Source organism: Pinus tabuliformis, chromosome 3_1 (genome assembly GCF_031772625.1).
Source record: "Pinus tabuliformis cultivar Carrire ecotype Pingquan chromosome 3_1, CPIR1, whole genome shotgun sequence".
NCBI lineage: Eukaryota > Viridiplantae > Streptophyta > Pinopsida > Pinales > Pinaceae > Pinus > Pinus tabuliformis.
The window spans coordinates 127,177,216-127,191,838 of NC_142301.1; the positions used below are offsets into that span (position 1 = coordinate 127,177,216).

A 14,623-nucleotide genomic window follows, 5' to 3' on the forward strand; every position below is an offset into this window, starting at 1 on the left:
AGTGCGTGCAGTTACGCAAGTGCCCCAAACGAGACACTTCACAGCCTCGTACCCAAACCCATGCACGGTCTCTAACGGACGCGCGTCCACTAATGAATTTAACATTCAACGCGTGGCGAGAGAATCGCCACCTGGCAGAAGACACGTGGACAGGCCACCCTCTGTCCAATACTTGCTTCGAAGCCAAGCAAGCACATTCTGCCAGTATATGTAGTAAGTCCCTTCGGCAGGGTATTTCCACAGAGCATAGGAAATTCATGAGAGATTTGTTTTACACAGGCAGTAAAATTATTTTGATTCTTGAGCTGTGAAATAGTTGAACTGATAATTTTGATTTTCAAGGTACAGATCAATGGCTTCAGAACAGGAAAACGCGAGAAGACCTTCTGGCCAGGAGGCAGAAGAGAGACGGGAGAATGCCTCTGATAACTTGGAATCTGCCAAAACGATGGCACATGTTGCCAAAGATGCCAGCACCGAGTCTGCCTCTTCTGCACTGGGTAGTATCAAGGAGGGCACCATGTCGGCCTTCAAGGGCCTCCAAGAAAAATTCGAGAATGCCAAGGATTCTGTCACGGGCAAGACACAGGAAGTCAAGGACACCACTGTGGACAAAACACGAGAGACTAAAGATTCTGTAGCAGACAAGACGAGAGAAACTACAGATACAGCTGTGAATAAAGCGCGCGAGTATAAGGATTCTGCTGCGCAGAAAGCTGAGGAAACCAAAGATGCAGCTATGGAGAAAGCACGGGCAGCTAAGGATACTGCAGCAGAGAAAGCACGAGCAGCTAAGGATAGTGTTGCAGGAAAAACGCAGGAAGCCAAGGATTCTTCAATTGAGAAAGCCGAGGAGACTAAGGACCGCACCGGTCAGAAGGCCCAGGAGACTTCAGAGGGAACCAAGGTGAGTCAATTATATTACTAGTAATAATTGCTTTGTCTTTGTGAATAGTTCAATGCTACAGAACTATTTGAATTCAAATTATTCGAACTCTTTGAATTCAAATTGAATAATTTGAAGAAATTGTTTTAGATAAAGGATTTAGTCACGAGTTTATATCATTATCTGTAACTGTAATTAGGGTAAGCTGGGAGAAACAACTGAATCGATGCGGGAGAAGATGGAACAGCTGAAGGTTGGAGGTGAAGAGACTGTGGATAGTGCTAAACAAAAGACAGGCGAAACTGCTCATCAGGCTCAAGAAAAAGCCCAAGAGTCCAAGGACACAGCCATGGATAAGTAAGATTGAATTGAACTGAGTATCATTTATTAAAATGACCATTATATAATTTTATTCTTGATTAGATTAAGATAATTCTATTCTAGATTTTATTGCAAGATCATGGGACATGTTACAGCTTGAGGCAACTAATCCTTAATTTAGATTTTACTAAATAATCCAACAAATCAAATGATCTATGGAATTAGATTGTTGCAGTTTTATAGCTGAGGCAAGTAGTCATTTCCTAAACATTACAGAGTTGGGAATTAGAAGGAGCTAGTTGACCTAAATTACTTTAAATAATTAGCTAAGTTGAGTTGGTTATGGCCATTGTAGAACATTACAGAGTTGGGAATTAGGAGGAGCTAGTTGACCTAAATTACTTTAAATACTTCCTAGATTTTATTGCAAGATCATGGGACAGGAGTGTTACAGCTCGAGGCAACTAGTCCTTCATTTAGATTTTACTAAATAATCCAACAACTCAAATGATCTATGGGATTAGATTGATCTATGGGATTAGATTGTTGCAGTTTTATAGCTGAGGCAAGTAGTCATTTCCTAAACATTACAGAGTTGGGAATTAGAAGGAGCTAGTTGACCTAAATTACTTTAAATAATTAGCTAAGTTGAGTTGGTTATGGCCATTGTAGAACATTACAGAGTTGGGAATTAGGAGGAGCTAGTTGACCTAAATTACTTTAAATACTTCCTAGATTTTATTGCAAGATCATGGGACAGGAGTGTTACAGCTCGAGGCAACTAGTCCTTCATTTAGATTTTACTAAATAATCCAACAACTCAAATGATCTATGGGATTAGATTGTTGCAGTTTTATAGCTGAGGCAAGTAGTGATTTCCTAAACATTACAGAGTTGGGAATTAGAAGGAGCTAGTTGACCTAAATTACTTTAAATACTTAGCTAAGTTGAGTTGGTTATGGCCATTGTAGAATATTACAGAGCTAGGAATTAGAAGGAGCTAGTTGACCTAAATTACTTTAAATACTTAGCTAAGTTGAGTCGGTTATGGCCATTGTAGTTTTATAGTTGAGGCAAGTAGTCCTTGCCTAAAGATTGCAGAGTTGGGGATTAGAAGTAGCTACTAAACATTGCAGAGTTGGGGATTAGAAGTAGCTACTTGACCTAATTTACTTTACTTAGCTGAGTTGAGTTGGTGTTGGTTATAGGCATTGCAGTGCATCATCTTCATGGTCATGGTTCTTCTTTACATTTCTTACAATAAACCCCGGTCTGATGTGATTCTAGGTTGTGCACGTTAGTAAGAAGTGGTGGGCCATCACATGTTTCTCCCTCCATCTCAAGGCATATTCATGAGTAGGGCTTAGTATTATTTGTACTCTGATTTACCTTGGTGGGTTGATGTATGTTTCTACTTTCATAACAGGTTTTGTCCCTGCAAAACATGTAGCTTTGCTCGCCATCAAAGAAAGGTTTTGTCCCTGCAAAACATGTAGCTTTGCTCCCCATCAAAGAAAGGAGTTAGAGTTTCAGTCAAAGTTCCAGTTGGTTTGGAAGTTTATTTATGAAGTATTTGGGTTGGGTCGGTTTAGGGTATGGAAAAAAAATACTTGGGTGGGATCCCCTCCGAAAGGTTTAGGTCAGATTAGAATAGGGAAGGACCTTGCTCATCACTGTGGAACTCAACTCAATTGTAGAACTTTCTGTGAAGTAAACTTACCCTTGAACCTTTCTGTGAAGTAATAAACTTGGCCCGCGAAAGAATGAAGGTTTGGTTTGTTACTGTGCGTTAGGAACGTGTCAAGTTTTAGGTAAATTAACCCAAAACTTACATTAACTCGTTAGATTAAATGTAGGTTTAGGTAAATTTAGTTGAATTCGACTCTTTATATGGTTGTTAAGGTAAATTTGACTTCTATGGTTGATTCGTTGAAAGTCAAATGTTTCTCCGATATTTTATCCATGATACTTACCAATGGGTACTTTTCCTCTAGAGCTCCATTCTCCATGGACAGATGGGCCCTACTGCACCTGAATAAATCTCAGGGTGGGGAGGAAGGAGATTCGCCAACTAGAGGCTTAGTGACCAGTTATGTGACTCTGTGTGACTTTACCTTACCCACCAAGTTTAGGGGATCACCCTTCATCCTATGTATCTCTGTACAACTTCCCCCCTCACATGTTGTGGGATCATTTTCTTCCAACACCGCGGTCCGTATCGTCCGAAGTACTTTCACCACATGAAATGTCTCGTAGCAAAGTTGAAAAAATAGGTCAAAAGTTCTCTCACAAGGTTGTGAGGTCAATCACGGTAGTTTTGTGCTATTCTTGCTATATCAAAGCAAGAAGGTTGTGAGGTCAACTCTGGTTGTGTAGTATGCCTACCCAAATCTCTGTTACAGCTATCTAATATTTATTAAGATTTGGGTATCAAATAGTAAGATGATTTTGCCAAGGGTTTTTTTCACCATCAAATCACCATCAGATATTTCTATGATTCAAACAAACAACATGATAAATCCAGTTTAAAACAAACAACATGATAAATCCAGGTTACAGCTATCAAATATTTATTAAGATGTAAGTTAACAACATTTTCTGACATCTAGTGATTATAGAAATAAAAAAAGTTGAGACATTTAGTGATTATCACTAAAAAGTTCATCTTATAGGACAACCTATAGGACCAACCACGACCATTTAGTGATTATAGAAAAAGTTGTTGATGTTGATTAGGATGTATGCTAACAACATTTTCTGACCATATGACCAACCAGCCTATAGGATCATTTAATGATTATAGAAAAAGTTGTTGATGTTGATTAGAATGTATGCTAACAACATTTTCTGACCATCCGATAACAACATTTTACATTTTCTTAGGATCAACCAGGGCCATTTAGTGATTATTAGAAAAAGTTGTTGATGTTGATTAGTGATTATAGAAAAAGTTGTTGATGTTGATTAGAATGTATGCTAACAACATTTTATGACCATCCTATAACAACATTTTACATTTTCTTAGGATCAACCAGGGCCATTTAGTGATTATAGAAAAAGTTGTTGATGTTGATTAGTGATTATAGAAAAAGTTGTTGATGTTGATTAGAATGTATGCTAACAACATTTTCTGACCATCGTATAGGGCCATTTAGTGATTATAGAAAAAGTAATTTTTTGACCATCGTATAGAGCGCCATATTTAGTGATTATAGAAAGTATTTTTTGACCATCGTATAGGGCCATTTAGTGATTATAGATTTTTGACCATCGTATAGGGCCATTTAGTTTATAGAATAAGTATAGTGATTATAGAAAAAGTTGAATTTAGTGATTATAGAAAAGTATAGTGATTATGGAAAATGTTGTTGATTTAGGATGTATGCTAACAACATTTTCTCACAATCCCATTTAGTGATTATAGAATAGGACCATTATAGTGATTATAGAAAAAGTATAGAAAAAGTTGTTGATTTAGGATGTATGCTTAACAACATTTTCTCACAATCCCGTTTAGTGATTATAGAAAAAGTATAGTGATTATAGAAAAGTTGTATTTAGTGATTATAGTATAGGACCATTTTAGTGATTATAGAAAAAGTATAGTGATTATAGAAAAGTTGTATTTAGTGATTATATTATAGGACCATTTTAGTGATTATATAGTGATTATAGAAAAAGTACCATTTAGTGATTATAGAATAGGACGATTTAGTGATTATAGAATAGGACCATTTTAGTGATTATAGAAAAGTTGTATTTAGTGATTACAGAAAAAGTACCATTTAGTGATTATAGAAAAAGTATAGTGATTATAGAAAAGTTGTATTTAGTGATTATAGAATAGGACCATTTCAGTGATTATAGAAAAGTTGTATTTAGTGATTACAGAAAAAGTACCATTTAGTGATTATAGAATAGGGCATTTAGTGATTATAGAATAGGACCATTATAGTGATTATAGAAAAGGTATAGTGATTATAGAAAAGTTGTATTTAGTGATTATAGTATAGGACCATTTTAGTGATTATAGAAAAAGTATAGTGATTATATAGTGATTATAGAAAAAGTATAGTGATTATAGAAAAGTTGTATTTAGTGATTACAGAAAAAGTACCATTAGAATAGGGCATTTAGTGATTATAGAATAGGACGATTTAGTGATTATAGAATAGGACCATTTTAGTGATTATAGAAAAGTTGTATTTAGTGATTATAGAAAAGTTGTATTTAGTGATTACAGAAAAAGTACCATTTAGTGATTATAGAATAGGACCATTATAGTGATTATAGAAAAGTTGTATTTAGTAATTATAGAAAAGGTATAGTGATTATAGTAGAAAAGTTGTATTTAGTAATTATAGAAAAGGTATAGTGATTATAGTAGAAAAGTTGTATTTAGTGATTATAGAATAGGACCATTACAGTGAGTATAGAAAAGTTGTATTTAGTAATTATGGAAAAGGTATAGTGATTATAGTAGAAAAGTTGTATTTAGTAATTATAGAAAAGGTGTAGTGATTATAGAAAAAGTATACTGATTATAGAAAAAGTTGTATTTAGTGATTATAGAAAAAGTTGTTGATGTTGATTAGGATGTATGCTAACAACATTTTCTAACCATATTACTAACCATATTATAGAATAATGACCATTTAGTGATTATAGACAAAGTTGTTGACCTTATAGAATAATGACCGACCTTATTATTCTTTCTAACCATCTTATAGAATAATGACCATTTAGTGATTATAAAAAAAAGGTAGTTGACGTCGATTAGGATGTATGCTAACAACATTTTCTGATATAGAAAAAGTTGTTGACGTCGATTTGGATGTATACTAACAACATTTTCTGATGTAGAAAAAGTTGTTGAGATTATAGAATAATGACCATTTAGTGATTATAGAAAAAGTTGTTGACGTAGATTAGGATGTATGCTAACAACATTTTCTGATATAGAAAAAGTTGTTGAGCTTATAGAATAATGACCATTTAGTGATTATAGAAAAAGTTGTTGACGTCGATTAGGATGTATGCTAACAACATTTTCTGATGTGATGTTGTTATCACACGTGGGATTTTGCATTTTTTTTAGGATGTATGCCAACAACATTTCTTTGTGGATGTTATAACCGTTGGCAACATCACACGTAGGATTTTGCATTTTCTTTTAGGATGTATGCCAACAACATTTTTGTATGATGTTATAACTGTTAGGATTTGTGCGATGTTAACCAGTGGGCTCTGTGGGATCTTGCATGTTTTTATTTTTGAATGTTTCTTTGAATTCATAATATCTGGATTTGGATTTTTGGGGATCCCACTCAAGTTATAATATAACCGGTGGGATTTGTGGGATCTTGCGTGTTTTTATTTTTGAATGTTTCTTTGAATTCATAATTTTTGTATTAACAAGTAAACAAAATTCGTATACTGTTACACAAAATTTGTATACTGTTATTTCAATGAAATAACAAGTATAAGCCAAAAAGGGGAAAAAAATGAAATGTGAGGAGGTTGAATCAACGGTTGTGAATTCAACCATGCCTTCTGTGTGCTATTTAAAAGGTTGTAAGGTCACTGGGTGGGCGCGTGGTATAATGGTATTATATGCTTTTAAAGGTTTTAGGTGGTTTGGTATTATATAAAAAGTTTGGGATTTTTCATTCTAATGTTTTAAAGGTTTTAGGTCGTTTGGTATTATATACTTTTAAAAGAGTTAAAAAGTTTGGGATTTTTCATTCTAATGTGTTAGAGATCTTGGGATCGCGTGTAGCTAACGCGAGGTGAGGGTGATGTTCGGTTTGTTTTTTCTCTTTAAAACAAAGATAGTGGTGGGCCGCTTTTAATATTATAAGATAATTTTGGTTATTTTTAAGTTGATAATAGTTATATCATTGGTTAGTTTAGTTAGTTAGATGATAATTTTGGCTGCTTTTTAAGTTAGTTCCCTTTAGATCAAGAATAGTGACTCGCTGGATTTTTAAGTTGATAATAGATCTTTCATTGGATAGTGGCCCGCTGGATTTTTAAGTCGATAATATAATTTTTAAGTTGATAATAGATCTTTCATTGGATAGTGACTCGCTGGATTTTTAAGTTGATAATATAAATTTTAAGTTAGATAATAGATCTTTCATTGGTTAGTTTAGTTAGTTAAATCTATGTATTTGGATTTTTAGTTCGTTAGATCTATTTATTTGGTTTTTTTTTTATGTTACATGATAATCTCGGTTACTTTTAATAATCGATATAATTATGGTTGATTTGGTAGGGATCTAATTATGATTGATTTGGTAGGGTTACTTTTAAGTTAATAATAGGTCAACTCTTGGGTAAATGGGGTTGGCCTTTCTCAGGTAAATGATTGTTCATTGATCCTCTTTTTGTGTGGTTATAATGGTTGAGTATTTTATTTTTTTCCCTTTTTTAATTAAGGAAGGGGTTTAGCATGTGTTGTGTTATTGCTATCACTTTAATAATTGGTTATTTTTAAATGATTGAGGTTTTTTCATTTATATTTTGTTTTTGGGTATATCATGTGTGCGTTATTATTATCTTCTTAGTTCCTTTAAAATTTAATTTTTTTTCTTTTATTTTAATTAGTGTAAAACCTTCCTACAACTTTTGAGTTAGCTTCGAATAGGATTAAACCTTGACCACCATGGTGGAACTCTGACAAGTTGGAACAAAATTACATAACATACATAGAACCAGGATCACACGGGAGACGATCATTGTGAACAAAATTCTAGCTTTGGTCACTGTGTAACTCTCACAAGTTAAGAAAACAAAATGGAGTTGTCTATAATGCGACTTTTTGGAGATTCCGGTGATGGAATCCGGCGGAAGAAATTGAGGTTAAATCTTGATTTGTTGCAGTTAAAATGGTTTTTTAACTGCATATTTGGATTCAGCACCCTCGAAAACCTCTGGGACGCTTTCATTGTGCAGAAACTAGCTATCAAACTTGCGATTCCAATAAATTCCTGCCGATTTCGACCGGAAAAACCTGCCGAAAAGACTTTCAAAAAGTCGCGTTATAGACAACTGCAAACAAAATTCCAAAACTTGATCAATGTGGAACTTTCATACGGTCATTCTCACAGCTTATAACAGAAAGGATTTTGTGTTTAGTGTGTAAATGGATTTTTGATGGTGTTGATTGTGTTAATGAGTTGAGAATTTTGGGTGCTCATGGATTCTTGATAGTGTTGATCGTATTAATCCCGCTAACAGGTCACACTTTTCCCAACACAATTTTGAGAACAGATAATTTGACAAGTATTTGAAAATCCAGATTTCGGTGCTAAGGGGTTCAGGATCTTTTCTTTTCCCAACACAATTTTGAGAAAAGAAAATTCGACAAATATTTGAAAATCCAGATTTCGGTGAGAAAAGAAAATTCGACAAATATTTGAAAATCCAGATTTCGGTGCCCAGGGGTTCAGGATTTTTTCCCAACACAATTTTGAGAAAAGAAAATTCGACAAATATTTGAAAATCCAGATTTCGGTGCTCAGGGGTTCAGGATTTTTTCCCAACTCAAAATTGAAAATCCAGATTTCGGTGCTCAGGGGTTCAGGATTTTTTCCCAACACAATTTTGAGAAAACAAAATTTGACAAATATTTGAAAATCCAGATTTCGGTGAAACAAAATTTGACAAATATTTGAAAATCCAGATTTCGGTGCTCAGGGGTTCAGGATTTTTTCCCAACACAATTTTGAGAAAACAAAATTTGACAAATATTTGAAAATCCAGATTTCGGTGCTCAGGGGTTCAGGATTTTGGGTGCTCATGCATTCTTGATGGTGCTAACTGTGAGTTCAGGGTTTAGGATTTTGGGTTTCTTGATGATGTTGATTGTTTTAATTTTGAGAAAATAAAATTTGACAAATATTTGAAGATCCCGATTATATTGCTGAGGGGTTCAGGATTTTGGGTTTCTTGAGGGGTTCAGGATTTTGGGTTTCTTGATGGTGTTGATTGTTTTAATTTTGAGAAAATAAAATTTGACATATATTTGAAAATCCCGATTATATTGCTGAGAGGTTCAGGATTTTGGGTTTCTTGATAGTGTTGATTGTTTTAATTTTGAGAAAAGAAAATTTGACAAATGTTTGAATATCCCGATTATATTGCCCGGAGGGGTTCAGGATTTTGGGTTTAGGGTGCTCATGGATTCTTGATGGTGCTGATTAGATTTTGGGTTTAGGATGTTCATGGATTCTTGATGGTGCTGATTAGATTTTGGGTTTAGGATGTTCATGGATTCTTGATGGTGCTGATTAGATTTTGGGTTTAGGATGCTCATGGATTCTTGATGTTACTCATTGTTTTAATGAGTTCAGGATTTTGGGTTTTTTTTGACGGTGCTGATTGTGTTAATGAGTTCAGGATTTTGGGTTTCTTGATTGTTTTAATTTTGAGAAAATAAAATTTGACAAATATTTGAAAATCCCGATTATATTGCTGAGGGGTTCACGATAATAAAATTTGACAAGTATTTGAAAATCCCGATTATATTTTTGAGGGGTTCAGGATTTTGGGTTTGTTGACTGTTTTAATTTTGAGAAAATAAAATTTGACAAATATTTGAAAATCCCGACCATATTGCTGAGGGGTTCAGGATTTTGGGTTTCTTGATGGTGTTGATTCTTTTAATTTTGAGAAAAGAAAATTTGACAAATATTTGAAAATCCCTATTATATTGCTCGGAGGGGTTCAGGATTTTGGGTTTAGGGTGCTCATGGATTCTTGATGGTGCTGATTGTGTTAATGAGTTCAAGATTCTGGGTTTTTTTGATGGTGCTGATTGTGTTAATGAGTTCAGGGTTCTGGGTTTTTTGATGGTGCTCATTGTGTTAATGAGTTCAGGATTCTGGGTTTTTCTTGATAGTGTTGATTGTGTTAATGAGTTCAGGATTCTGGGTTTTTTGATGGTGCTGATTGTGTTAATGAGTTCAGGATTCTGGGTTTTTCTTGATAGTGTTGATTGTGTTAATGAGTTCAGGATTCTGGGTTTTTTGATGGTGCTGATTGTGTTAATGAGTTCAGGATTCTGGGCTTCTTGATGGTGCTGATTGTGTTAATGAGTTCAGGATTTTGGGCTTCTTGATAGTGTTGATTGTGTTAATGAGTTCAGGATTCTGGGTTTTTGATAGTGCTGATTGTGTTAATGAGTTCAGGATTCTGGGTTTTTTGATGGTGCTGATTGTGTTAATGGGTTCAGGATTCTGGGTTTTTTGATGGTGCTGATTGTGTTAATGAGTTCAGGATTTTGGGCTTCTTGATAGTGTTGATTGTGTTAATGAGTTCAGGATTCTGGGTTTTTTGATGGTGCTGATTGTGTTAATGAGTTCAGGATTTTGGGTTTCTTGATAGTGCTGATTGTGTTAATGAGTTCAGATTTTGGGTTTAGGGTGCCCATGGATAGTGCTGATTGTGTTAATCCTGCTAACCCGACAAATATTTGAAAATCCAGATTATATTGCTCTGGGGTTCAGGATTGGAAAATTTGACAAATATTTGAAAATCCAGATTATATTGCTAACCCGACAAATATTTGAAAATCCAGATTATCTCACGGGTTCAGCAAAAGAAAATTATCTGAAAATCCCGATTATATTGCTCAGAGGGGTTCAGGATTTTGGGTTTAGGGTGCTCATGGATATTTGACAAATATTTGAAAATCCAGATTATATTGCTAACCCGACAAATATTTGAAAATCCAGATTATCTCACGGGTTCAGCAAAAGAAAATTATTTGAAAATCCCGATTATATTGCTCAGAGGGGTTCAGGATTTTGGGTTTAGGGTGCTCATGGATTCTTGATGGTGCTGATTGTGTTAATGAGTTCAGGATTTTGGGTTTGTTTGATGGTTCTGATTGTGTTAATGAGTTCAGGATTTTGGGTTTCTTGATAGATTTTGGGTTTTTTTGATGGTGCTGATTGGGTGCTCATGGATTCTTGATGGTGCTGATTGTGTTAATGAGTTCAGGATTTTGGGTTTGTTTGATGGTTCTGATTGTGTTAATGAGTTCAGGATTTTGGGTTTCTTGATAGATTTTGGGTTTTTTTGATGGTGCTGATTGTGTTAATGAGTTCAGGATTTTGGGTTTCTTGATAGTGTTGATTGTGTTATGGGTTTCTTGATAGTGTTCATTGTGTTAATGAGTTCAGGATTTTGGGTTTCTTGATAGTGTGTTTGATGGTTCTGATTGTGTTAATGAGTTCAGGATTTTGGGTTTCTTGATAGTGTTGATTGTGTTAATGAGTTCAGGATTTTTTTGGGTTTTTTGTTGGTGCTGATTGAGTTAATGAGTTCAGGATTTTGGGTTTCTTGATAGCGTTGATTGTGTTAATGAGTTCAGGATTTTGGGTTTCTTGATAGTGCTGATTGTGTTAATGAGTTCAGATTTTGGGTTTAGGGTGCCCATGGATTCTGGATAGTGCTTATTGTGTTAATGCTGCTAACCCGACAAATATTTGAAAATCCAGATTATATAATATTTGAAAATCCAGGTTATATTGCTCAGGGGTTCAGGATAGGTTAGGTTATATTGCTCAGGGGTTCAGGATTGGACAATTTGACAAATATTTGAAAATCCAGATTATATTGCTAACCCGACAAATATTTGAAAATCCAGATTATCTCAGGGGTTCAGCATTGGAAAATTTGACAAATATTTTGAAAATCCAGATTATATTGCTCAGCCCTCCAGGAGGATTTTGGGTGCTTGGGGTTCAGGATTTTAGGTGCTCTGGGTTCTTGAATTTCTCTTAGGTTTAAGGGTTTTTGATGGCCCTAAATTCATTTCTATTATAAAAAAAACCATCGGCACATTTTTTGAAATAATTTTCACTCAGTCCATGGCAAATTGTGGCCTAAGTAACCGACGCCTTAAAAATGCAAAAAACCCCAACACTGCTACTGATATGCTTACGCGGAATTAGCCCAGTTCCGTGTCACGATAGTTTGGAATTCACTTACATCATAAGCAGGTGTGAATGATTTTTTTTGGTCTATATATTGAAAATTGAAATAGACATTGAGAATTTCAATAATTTTCCCAAAGATTTCACAGCTGCATTTAACTTTATAAATACTAATCTTACTCTTGTTTCTGTAGGACCGAGCAAGCCAAGAATTCCATATGGAGCAGCGTAACGGGTCTGAAGGACACCATTCAAGAAAAGTTGGGTGGCGCAAGAGAAAGCGCCGAGCGGACGTACGATTCATCGAAAGAGCGAGCAGGTGAGGCCGTAGATACTGCAAAACAGACGAGCACAGGCGACGAATCTCGCAATCTGAACGAGCGTGAGCAGAAGGAACGGGCAGCGAGAATTCTAGATTCAGTTTCGCACACTGTCAAGGCGTCCGAGGACCTTTCCGGGCAGACTTTCAACGACGTGGGTGAGCTGCGAGGCGAGGGGACGGGCACCCCAAGCAAGTAGAACACCTTCAGAAGTCGTCGACGGAGGATGTGGGTAACGAGGCTTCTCAGCAGGCCGACGAAAGCAAAGGATTTCTGAGATCCATAGTCGATTCGGTGAAGGGAGTCACTACTGGTAACAAGCCAACCGATCAATCCCAGGGATAAACTGCAAGTGCAGCGTATTACGAAACTTTTTTCAGGATTTGTACCTCTTCTTTGCTTTTTGCTTTTGGGTTTCAGTTGTTGTCATTAGCCTCGGATAGCAGTGGTGCGGCTTAATATATGTTTATGTGATGATGTTATATTATGCACTCTTGTTAATTTCCACCCCCACTTTTTTCAATTTAATGTTCTGCTTGACTGTTACATTCAGAGCTTTCAGTGTTGATTCACTCTTGCTATTTCACTGATTTTCCAATTTAATGTTCATCTGGACTGTCTATAAATGTTCATTGTTGACTCACTCTTCATACTCGGTATTGTTTTTATTTGTTGGACTGTGTTCCAGAAATTATTATACATGGGATTACTGGTGGTTTACATTAATCATCATTTTTATTCTACACTGAACTCTCAAATATATTTGGAAAGCAAATAGAAATTATAATACATGGTATTACTCGTGGTTTACATTAATCATCATTTTTATTCTACACTGAACTCTCAAATATATTTGGAAAACAAATAAAATTCTAGATATTTCAAAAACAGGGGAATATTTATATATATAAAACCTGTCATTCGAGTCTCGATGAATCCACGTGATATTTGAAACGTGGATATGGAGATGCACATTGTCACGTCCCACGAATTTGGATTGTTTCATATTAATTTCGTGTTCAATAATGTGATTCTTGCTGAATCTTTTATATTATATAATCTGAAAATATTTTATAGAGTATGATATAGCATCAAAATACTATTTCATAATGTATAATACAGCATCAAAATACTTTGTTATTACTATTTGTTTTTTTGTTATCTAATTTTTTTTTGTTTTTTGTTATCCTGAATTTTGAATATTTTTTTTACGGTAGGAAAAGTTATTGTTATCTTAAATTTTTTTTTTTGTTATTTTAAAATTTTTTTTGGTTGTTGTGAATTTTGATTTCTTTTACGTTAGGAAAATTTTAAATTTTTTTGTTTTTTTTTATCTTAAATTTTTTTTGTTTTTTGTTATCTTAAATTTTTTTTTTCATTAAAAATTTTGTTGTTATTTTGAATTTTGAATTTTTTTTACGGTAACAATTTTAATTTATTATTATTATTATTATTTTTCTATCTTAAAATTATTATTTTTCTATCTTAAATGTTTTTGTCATTTTAATTTTTTTTTTTGTTATTTTGAATTTTTTTTAGGGAGGAAAATTTTAAATTTTTTTTGTTTTTTGTTATCTTAAATTTTTTTAACTTATTGTCATCTTAAATTTTTTTGTTATCTTGAATTTTGATTTTTTTTGGGCACGAAAACTTATTTTTTTGTTATCTTGAATTTTGATTTTTTTTTACAGCACGAAAACTTTATCATAGTTTTTTCTCAAAACTAATCATATTAGCGAGGACAACATTTTTTTTCCTCAAATTAACAACGAGGACAGTTAGATCGGTGAGCTTATCAATCTATTCCAATCTATTCTTTAAAATTAGAATAGATAGGTAATAAATTGAATAATAGATAAGGAATAAATTGAATAATTGTTCATTAGCAACATGAATAGTAATGGAAAAAGGCTCAATTAGAATAGATAGGGAATAAATTGAATAATAGATAAGGAATAAATTGAATAATTGTTCATTAGCAACATGAATAGTAATGGAAAAAGGCTCGTATTGAAAGAATAATAAATTGAGTTTTAAATTGGGTAAATTCGGGAAGTCCAGTTCGATTATGATCCGAACAAAGAAAGAGTTAAACGATCGAGCATTGCATAATGAGGATGAAATGCCTACCCAGCAATTGTGTGCTTTAT

At 34.1% G+C, this 14,623-nt stretch overlaps 1 protein-coding gene across 2 annotated transcripts; it reads left to right on the plus strand.

Annotated features, from left to right (window-relative positions):
* The first annotated feature begins 215 nt into the window (after positions 1-215).
* LOC149186091 (uncharacterized) lies at positions 216-12,996 on the plus strand. Of its 2 annotated transcripts, XM_089410890.1 has the most exons (4): positions 216-907; positions 1,086-1,243; positions 12,348-12,488; positions 12,545-12,996. In XM_089410890.1, the coding sequence occupies exons 1-4, from the start codon at positions 353-355 to the stop codon at positions 12,633-12,635; spliced, it is 945 nt and encodes a 314-aa protein (XP_089267016.1). In that variant the 5' UTR covers positions 216-352; the 3' UTR covers positions 12,636-12,996. The 2 variants fall into 2 exon arrangements, with proteins under 2 accessions (XP_089267016.1, XP_089267015.1); XM_089410889.1 differs by having other exon boundaries at positions 219-907; positions 12,348-12,996.
* Positions 12,997-14,623: the final 1,627 nt, after the last annotated feature.